Source organism: Rhinoraja longicauda, chromosome 38, assembly GCF_053455715.1.
Source record: "Rhinoraja longicauda isolate Sanriku21f chromosome 38, sRhiLon1.1, whole genome shotgun sequence".
NCBI classification, from domain to species: Eukaryota; Metazoa; Chordata; class Chondrichthyes; order Rajiformes; family Arhynchobatidae; genus Rhinoraja; species Rhinoraja longicauda.
Genome location: NC_135990.1, coordinates 8,833,285 through 8,843,341, shown reverse-complemented (window position 1 = coordinate 8,843,341; position 10,057 = coordinate 8,833,285). Strand labels below are relative to the sequence as shown.

Below are 10,057 nucleotides of genomic sequence, written 5' to 3'. Positions count from 1 at the left end.
TTCGGGTCGAGACCCTCCTTCAGGAATGGGTGACGTTTCGGGTCAAGACCCTTCTTTAGGAATGGGTGATGTTTCGAGTCAAGACCCATTCCTTCTCTCCCGAGATGCTGCCTGACCCGCTAAGTTACTCCAGCATTGTGTATCTACCTCCGACCATGGATCGCCTGTACACTAGAGTTCTATGTCTCGCTTCACTGTCCTCCTGATTAATTTTATTGCTTGTATGCCTCAGTGTCACCTTCCCTTCGGCCAGCAATGAACCATTCTACATTTCCTCGATCGTCGTCTGCTTTGATCTGTCCTTTTCACACCCTACACTCTCTTCGCACCCTTCCATACCTCTAGTTTTCCTCTCCGCTGGGTCTTTTCACAACCGAAACGTCAGCCATTCCTTCTCTCCAGAGATGCTGCCTGTCCCGCTGAGTTACTCCGGCATTTTGTGTCTACCGGGATCCCAGAAGGCTTCCGTGCCACAGCAAGGCACTGATGTGCATTCAAGAGAGAGCTGGATAGAGCTCTTAAGGATAGCGGAGTCAGGGGGTATGGGGAGAAGGCAGGAACGGGGTACTGATTGAGAATGATGCCGGTACACAGCGAAGATAGACACAAAATGCCGCAGTAACTCGGCCTGAAGAAGGGTCTCGACCCGAAATGTCACCCATTCCTCCTCTCCAGAGATGATGCCGGGAGTATACACTGGAAATTAGAAGGATGAGAGGGGATCTTATCGAAACGTATAAGATTATTAAGGGGTTGGACACGTTAGAGGCAGGAAACATGTTCCCAATGTCGGGGGAGCCCAGAACAAGGGGCCACGGTTTAAGAATAAGGGGTAGGCCATTTAGAACTGAGATGAGGGAAAACTTTTTCAGTCAGAGAGTTGTGAATCTGTGGAATTCTCTGCCTCAGAAGGCAGTGGAGGCCAATTCTCTGAATGCATTCAAGAGAAAGCTAGATAGAGCTCTTAAGGATAGTGGAGTCAGGGGGTATGGGGAGAAGGCAGGAATGGGGTACTGATTGAGAATGATCAGCCATGATCACATTGAATGGCGGTGCTGGCTCGAAGGGCCGAATGGCCTCCTCCTGCATCTATTGCCTATTGTCTATTGATGACTAAGTGACCGGTTTTGGTAATGCTGGCAAATGGATCACCGGTAGTCAAAGACTATAAAGACGGTAGTCAAAGATTTATAGTGAAGCCACTCTTCGCAATGTGCTCAGATTCACCCAGGGAAAACTAGTTATCAGAAGGACAGTCGTCACAAAACACAGAGCATGTAGGAAGGAACTGCAGATGCTGGTTAAAGCAAAGGTAGATCACACAAAGCTGGAGTAACTCAGCGGGTCAGGCAGCATCTCTGGAGAGAAGGAATAGGTGACGTTTCGGGTCGAGACCCGACTTATGAGTCTGAAGAAGGGTCTCGACCCGAAACCCTTTTAGGACCCAGATGAGAACTTTTTTTTCACACAGAGAGTGGTGAAACTGTGGAATTCTCTGCCACAGAAGGTAGTTGAGGCCAGTTCATTGGCTATATTTAAGAGGGAGTTAGATGTGGCCCTTGTGGCTAAAGGGATCAGGGGGTATGGAGAGAAGGCAGGTACGGGATACTGAGTTGGATGATCAGCCATGATCATATTGAATGGCGGTGCGTACAGGCTCGAAGGGCCGAATGGCCTACTCCTGCACCTACTTTCTATGTTTCTATGTTTCTATGAAACTTCACCTGTTCCTCCTCTCCAGAGATTCTGCCTGTCCCGCTGAGTTACTCCAAAACAAAAAGTGCTGGAGGAACTCAGCCGGTCAGGCAGCAGCTGTGGAGGGAACGGGCGGGCGATGTTTTACATTGGGATCCTTCAGTCTGAAGAAGGGTCGCGACCCAATGTGTCACCTGTCCATTCCCTCCACAGATGCTGTCTGACCCGCTGAGTTCCTCCAGCACTTTGTATTTTGCTCAAGATTCCAGCATCTGCTGCCTCCCGTGTTTGCCCCGCAATGAAAACTTGTGTTGCACGTTTCTCTGGATCAATTTGAAGCATCTTTAACCATTTAGAGGATGAAATCTAAGTCTGTTCCACCCCCTCCACGTGTCCTTTCCCCTGCAACCGCAGGAGATGCAACACCTGTCCCTTTACCTCCCCCCTCAACTCTGTCCTGGGACCCCGACTGTCAGGTGAGGCAGAGGTTCACCTTCACCTCCTCCAACCTCATCTACTGTATCCGCTGTTCTCGGTGTGGGACCAAGCGCAGGCTGGGTGATCGTTTCGCAGAACACTTACGTTTATTAGTTTAGTTTAGAGATACAGCGCGGAAACAGGCCCTTCGGCCCACCGGGTCCGCGCCGACCAGCGATCCCCGCACACTAACACTATCCTACACACATTAGAGACAATTTTTACATTTACCAAGCCAATTAACCTACAACCCTGCACGTCTTTGGAGTGTGGGAGGAAACCGAAGATCTCGGAGAAAACCCACGCAGGTCACGGGGAGAACGTACAAACTCAGTACAGACGGTGCCCGTAGTCGGGATGGAACCCGGGTCTCCGGCGCTGCATTCGCTGTAAGGCAGCAACTCTGCCGCTGCGCCACCGTGACCGCCTATGCTTATCTTTGGTCATGTGTCAATGTGTGTCCCTTACACCTGTGACATCGTTACACAAAGTTTCAGTTTTGTCACGTCTTTTGTCACGTGTGCAGAGGTACAGTGAAAAGCTGTTGTAGTGTGCTATCCGACAGCGGAAAGACAATGCACGATTGCAATCGTGCCCTAGAGGGTGCATGGTATTTGCAGTGTATTACAGAATAATTACAGTACAGTGCAAGGGAATAACGTTTAGCACAGCTGCCAGCTACACCCCCTCGACGCCTCATCAGGCTGAAGGGTCCCATCCCAAAATGTCACCTGTCCATTTCCCTCCACAGATGCTGCCTGACCCGCTGAGTTCCTCCAGCACTTTCTTTTTTTAAAACTCAAGATCCTAGCACCTGCAGTCTCCTGTGTCTCCATCTCTACCTGTGGCCCTCCCTGTATCTCTGCATTCCTACACTCCTGTGTGAAGCCTGACCCGAAACCTCACCTATTCCTTTCCTCCAGAGATGCTGTCTGACCCGCTCAGTTACACCAGCCTTTTGTGTCTACACATCAACAATCTATCTGCATTTCTTCATTAATCCGTCTCTTCCTGTAATTTCTTTGTCCGAGTTGCTCATGTGGTTGCCATTTGTATTCCTGTGATACCCCTGTCTGTATTCATATGGGATCTCCACCAGTCTTCCTGTTGTTATGTTCCTCCCAGATCCACCGCTCTATTTACCTGAGATCACTGTCTGCTGTGTTGTCTGCCTGATCTGATTCTGTGATGCCTGCCTGTCTATTTGAGGTGTGATGCTTGTCAGATCCCTGCCTCTGTGTTGTCAGATCCCTGCATGTATTTTAATGCGTGATCCTGTGTGCATTTACTGAGTGATCCTGTCTGTCTCCTGGTGTAATCCTTGTCTGTGTGATTTGTCTGAATTTTGTGTGATTCTACTGGTTTGCTTGCAATATGTGATCATGCAATGCAGTGCAATGGCGATCCTGTCTGTGTGTGTGTGTGTGTGTGTGCGCGCGCTTAAAGTGTTTTGCATTGGTGTAAGGTGTGTCTGTCTCAGGCATTTTGCATTGATGTAAGGTGTGTGTCTGTGTTTGTAGTAGGTAATGTGTTTTGCATTCGTGTAAGATGTGTGTCTGCATTTGCGTGTAAGGTGTGTGTCTATCTGTGAGTGTGTAAGGTGTTTTGCATTGGTGTAAGGTGTGTATCTGTGTTTGTGTGTAAGGTGTGTTTGTGTGTAAGGCTTTTTGCATTGGTGCAAGGTGTGTATCTGTGTGTAAGGTGTGTATCTGTGTCTGTGTAATGTGTTTTGCATTAGTACGAGGTGTGTATCTGTGTTTGTGTGTAAGGTGTGTATCTGTATTTGTGTGTAAAGTGTGTAAGGTGTGTATCTGTGTCTGTGTAATGTGTTTTGCATTAGTACGAGGTGTGTATCTGTGTTTGTGTGTAAGGTGTGTATCTGTATTTGTGTGTAAAGTGTGTTTGTGTGTAAGGTGTGTATCTGTTTGTGTGTAAAGTGTGTTTATGTGTAAGGTGTGTATCTGTGTAAAATGTGTAAGGTATGCATCTGTGTTTGTATGTAAGGTGTTTTGCATTGGTGTAAGGTGTGTGTATATTTGTGTGTCTGTGTGTGCAAGGTGTGTATCTGTGTTTGTGTGTAAGGGGTGTATGTGTTTGTGTGTAAGGTGCGTTTGTCTAAGGTGTTTTGCATTGGTGTAAGGTGTGTATCTGTGTTTGTATGTAAGGTGTTTTGCATTGGTGTAAAGTGTGTGTTTTGCATTGGTGTAAGGTGTGTGTTTTACATTCATTGGTGCAAGGTGTGTGTATCTGTGTTTGTGTGTAAGGTGTTTTGCATTGGTGTAAGGTGTGTGTTTTGCATTGTGTAAGGTGTGTGTTTTGCATTGGTGCAAGGTGTGTATCTGTGTGTAAGGTGTGTGTTTTGCATTGGTGTAAGGTGTGCATTTGCATTGGTGCAAGGTGTGTGTTTTGCATTCATTGGTGCAAGGTGTGTATCTGTGTTCGTGTGCATCTGTTTGTGTGTAAGGTGTTTTGTATTGGTGTAAGGTGTGTGTTTTGCATTGGTGTAAGGTGTGCATCTGTGTTTGTGTGTAAGGTGTTTTGCATTCATTGGTGTAAGGTGTGTGTTTTGCATTGGTGCAAGGTGTGTGTTTTGCATTGGTGTAAGGTGTGCATCTGTGTTTGTGTGTAAGGTGTTTTGCATTCATTGATGCAAGGTGTGTATTTTGCATTGGTGCAAGGTGCGTGTTTTGCATTGGTGTAAGGTGTGTTTTGCATTGGTGTAAGGTGTGTTTTGCATTGGTGCAAGGTGTGTGTTTTGCATTGGTGCAAGGTGTGTGTTTTGCATTGGTGTAATGCAATACAATACAATACAATATATCTTTATTGTCATTGTACCCAAAGGTACAACGAGATTGGGAATGCGCCTCCCATACGATGCAATAATTTAAGTAATTTAGACAACAGCAACCCAACGGAACGAAACAATTGTAACAGTTTTAGACAGGGTAAAGTGCAAGTTGATCTATGCGTTGTGGCCATCCGTGTGTGTTTTGCATTCATTGGTGCAAGGTGTGTGTTTGTGTGTTAGGTGTTTTGCATTAGTGCAAGGTGTGTTTTTGCATTGGTGTAAGGTGTGTGTTTTTCATTGGTGCAAGGTGTGTGTTTTGCATTGGTGCAAGGTGTGTGTTTGTGTGTAAGGTGTTTTGCATTGGTGCAAGGTTTTGCATTGGTGCAAAGTTTTGCATTGGTGTAAGGTATGCATCTGTGTTTGTGTGTAAGGTGTTTTGGATTGGTGCAAGGTGTGTGTTTTGCATTGGTGCCAGGTTTTGCATTGGTGTAAGGTGTGAGTTTTGCATTGGTGCAAGGTGTGTTTGCATTGGTGTAAGGTGTGAGTTTTGCATTGGTGCGAGGTGTGTGTTTTGCATTCATTAGTGCAAGGTGTGTGTTTGCACGACGCCGCCGTTCGTTGCGTGTGCCAGGTGCTGTCCCAGCCTGTATCCCGACGTGACCCCAGTGTAGTTAGGCTTTGTGTCTGTTGCTCGCCACCTCAGTCAGTCAGTCAGTCCGGCTCCGGCGGCGGCTGCAGCTCCAGGACGGGTTGTGCTGGATGCTCTGACTCAGGCTGAGGCTGTTGTTTACCAGCGAGCTCGGAGCCTGAGTCAGAGAGACACGGCGGGCGGACCAGCAGCAGCAGCAGCAGCCACCGAGAGAGAGGGAGACACACACACACACAGACAGAGAGAGAGAGAGAGACACAGCAAGAGGCTCCGGAGACCGAGGAGAGGAGCAGCGACCCCAAGCCCCAGCCAAGGCCGCCTGGCCAAGCCACCAAAGCGGGGAGTCCTTTGTATCTCCCCCCTCTCTCCCTACAACTGGATACAACCCAACGCGCCACGCTTTGCTTCTCCCCCTCCCTCCCCCCTCTGACTGTCTCTCCTTCCAAACAAACAACAGGGGAACCCAAAAAAACAACCCCATAGCTTTTAATTGAGTGAAAAAAACCAGGGAGAGCAAATGTATCTTTAAATTGCTACAGAGAGAGGGAAAATGTATCTTTAAATTGCTACGGAGAGAGGGAAAATGTATCTTTAAATTGCTACAAAGGGAAGGCGCTGCAGTTGTATCTGTTTCGAAAAATATATATTTCTCTCTTCTCTCTTTTTCTCCTCCCTTTGTGTTTTTTTTCTCTCCCTCTCTCTCTCTCTAAAGGAATGGATACTGAAGATGGGGAGTTCCAGGAGAGCATGTCTTTGGTGAATTTCACAATGAAACACCACAGACAAGGTTGAACGCAAGGGAGGAACAAAATAGCCAAGGAGACACACAGTAGCAGGCAAAGAAAATTTAAATTTACTAGAGTTACTTTTTACCCCCCCCTCCCTCTCATTTTTCTTAAAATTAAAACATTCCCAGGATTTTAAAAATTAGGGGGGACCTTAAAACCCAAAGAGTTTTTTTTTCTTTCTCCCCCCCCCCTGTTTTTCTTTTTTTTTGGGGTGTGAGAGAGGGTTTTTTTTTTTCTTCCCCTCTCTCTTGTTTTGACGATTTGTTTTCGTTCGGCGGTGGAGACGGTGTGCTCTGCAAATGGAAACGAAGTGCAGAACAAAGAGGGTGTCGTTCACCTCCTTGTGTTGGTGTTTGCTGGCTCTCTGCTCCTCGCTCACCCTGGGACAGACTCACGTGGAAAGTAAGTACACCTACCTCTACCTACAGTTACTTACTACACACACACACAAACGACTTAGCCATTTTCCTTTTGCAGGCGAAAAAAACCATTTACCAGATTAAACCGTGTGCTTCTTATATTTGTGGTCTCCCAACTTCTCCAGTAAATTAATCTCCTGTGATTTATATATATATATATATATTTTAAATGTAAAGTGTTGCATATAATGCATTTTAAACTTTGTGAAGAACTAACTGCACATGGCTTTTTAGATTACCTTTTAAACGAATAATCAATTGATTGGTGTTTTAAACCTGGAGTCAGATTTCTCTGATGTGTATCCTAGTGATGTTTTGTTTCTTATTTCAGCACAATAGTTCAACGCCTTAAAACCCTTGCATTGTGTATGAAAGTTAACAAGTTTGTCAAACAAAGTGTGTGCCTTGCTGCCAACGAGATGTGGCAAAGAGGTTTTTTTTGTTCTCTCTCCCTGGTACCTCCTAATTTCCTTCACAAAACTACCGTGTCCCGCACTTTTCAACAGTTGTCCCTTGAGTTGAGAGTCAGAAATGCTGCGTGAACTTTCTTTGTTACCAAAACTACCAGAACAGCACCCCCAGCAACACTCATTTTCTCCCAGTCTTCTGATCTGGGGGTCTTTTACTCCCCCACTCTGTCTCTCCCTCCCATGTTGAGGGTCGAAGTACAGTCTTCAGTGGGCATTTGGGAGGGGGAAATAACTTAATAATAAAGTTCTCGTCAATTAAGACTGGCATGGTCTGTAGTGCCAAGCACATTTTAAAGTTGCCTGTTTGTTTGGTAAACAACAGGCCCCCCAAGTGACCAGGTCTCATCTTACCCCCCCTCTTCATTTCACCTCGTTTATGTTTCCACATCTCTTTTCCATCTCTCCCATTTGTGTCCTTTCTGTTTTTTATCTGCCTCTGCCAATTTCATTTATCTGTTTACTGTAATCTGCTATCTTTTTCAGTTGTTGCCGCCTCTCTCTCTCTCTCTCTCTCTCTCCCTGTGCTCTTGGTTTGTGTTTACTTCAGTTTGACCTGCTCCCGTTTATCAGCTTGCTGTTGTCTCGTTTAAAAACAACATTTCTTTCTTCCTTCCTTTTCAACATTTCCCCTTTCCCCCCCCCTCTCTCTCCCCCTCTCCTCTCCCGCCTAGTAGTTGTTGTTCTCGAAGGTAGACACAAAGTGCTGGAGTAACTCAGCGGGACAGGCAGCATTCTCTGGAGAGAAGGAATGGGGTGATGTTTTGGGTCGAGACCCTTCTTCAGACCAGCCAGGGGAGAGGGGGACGAGAGATTATAGACAGTGATGTAGAGAGATAGAGACCAGGAGTTGTTTTTCTCCCTGCTTCGACCATACCTTGCCTTTTGTTTACTTGAATTGTTTTTGACACTCTCTCTCTCTCTCTCTCTCTCTCTCTCTCGGTAGGAGAGATTTTTCTAGTATCAATGTTTTCATCCTTAAAACACATTTCCTGTGCTTTCTTCCCCCTACTTAATATTGGGTACCAGTTTCATAATAATTTTTAAAAACCATTTTTTATTTGTTGTTGTCTGATTCATCTTCTGGTTTAGCTGTTGGATTCTGCTGTGTTTTAAATCCAGTTTTATCAGTGGTCTTCTGCTCCATTGTGCAGCCTTTTACCACACTTTGATTCCACATTCAGTTTCAATTCCTTTTTCAATCTCATTCTATTCCCCATTTCTATTTAATAACGTTTATCCATTCATTTAATCCGTGGTCTCTGAATTCAGGAATGTTTTCAAGTTCCCTGCACTTTCTACCTGCGTTTCTTCAAAACGCAGGGCTTTAATTTTGTTTTGTTCGTACACTTCACTTTTACCCCCGATCTACTGTTGGAAATAATGTATGAAACTTTTATATTTGCTTGGCTCCGGTCTCTGATTCCGTAATGCATCCCACATATCATCGTCTTCCAGTATTTTCTTATCCGGCACTGTTAGTGATAATCCTTTTATTCTACAACATGAAGCTCCATTTGTTCTTAGGATGTTTTCCAGTTTTAACCAGCACGGTTGCCAGCTACAAACTTCAGTCTGTGTGTAACCTGTTCCCTTGGCTGAGGTGCTACACGTAACTGCATTATATATAGACCAGTCTATCCCTCCCACCCACTCCCCCCCACCCACACTCCCCCACACACCCACTCCCCCACACCCCCCTCACCCACACCCCCCTCACCCACACCCCCCTCACCCACACCCCCCTCACCCACACCCCCCTCACCCACACCCCCCTCACCCACACCCCCCTCACCCACACCCCCCTCACCCACACCCCCCTCACCCACACCCCCCTCACCCACACCCCCCTCACCCACACCCCCCTCACCCACACCCCCCTCACCCACACCCCCCTCACCCACACCCCCCCACCCACACTCCCCCACACCCCACTCCCCCACACCCCCCTCACCCACACCCCCCTCACCCACACCCCCCTCAGCCACACACCCCTCAGCCACACACCCCTCAGCCACACACCCCTCAGCCACACACCCCTCAGCCACACACCCCTCAGCCACACACCCCTCAGCCACACACCCCTCAGCCACACACCCCTCAGCCACACACCCCATAGCCACACACCCCACTCACCCACACCCCACTCACCCACACCCTCCCACACCCCCATCCACACCCACACCCCCCCACACACACCCACCCCCACACTCACCCCCCCACACTCACCCCCCCACACTCACCCCCCCACACTCACCCCCCCACACCCACAACCCCCCACACACCCTCCACTCACCCACACCCTCCACTCACCCACACCCCCCCCACTCACCCACCCACACACACCCCTCCACCCACACACCCCCATTCACATCCCCCCCATCCACACCACCCCCACCCACACACAGCCCCTCCACCCACACCCCCCCATTCACATCCCCCCCATCCACAACCCCCCCCCACACACACACAACCCCCCCCCCCCAACCGTGAAAGGCTGGTCCCAGAGAGGAAGGGTCGGCAGCAACGAGCCGTGCTCTCCAGAGCAGGGTGGGGAACGTGTTGCTCGAATGTCTCGCCGACAGTGTTGGACAGCGGAGGGACCAGATGGCACAACTTGTGCCGTTGCTCCCCGGACAGCTGCCCAAGGCAAGCTGCTGGGAGTGTCCGCAGAAGCAGGGAACTGCAGATGCTGGCTAACAACAGGCACAGCAAGCCAAGTGGCACGATGGCACAGTGGTAGAGCTGCTGCCTTACGGGTACGATCCCGACTA

At 48.1% G+C, this 10,057-nt stretch overlaps 1 protein-coding gene across 1 annotated transcript in view; it reads left to right on the top strand.

Annotated features, from left to right (window-relative positions):
- The first annotated feature begins 5,788 nt into the window (after positions 1–5,788).
- LOC144610977 (insulin-like growth factor 1 receptor) overlaps positions 5,789–10,057 on the top strand; it is a 98,479-nt gene continuing 94,210 nt past the window's right edge. The window contains exon 1 of the mRNA XM_078430028.1: positions 5,789–6,799. Within this exon, the coding sequence (XP_078286154.1) occupies positions 6,697–6,799 (103 nt within the window). The 5' untranslated portion in view covers positions 5,789–6,696. The remainder of the gene's footprint in view (positions 6,800–10,057) is intronic.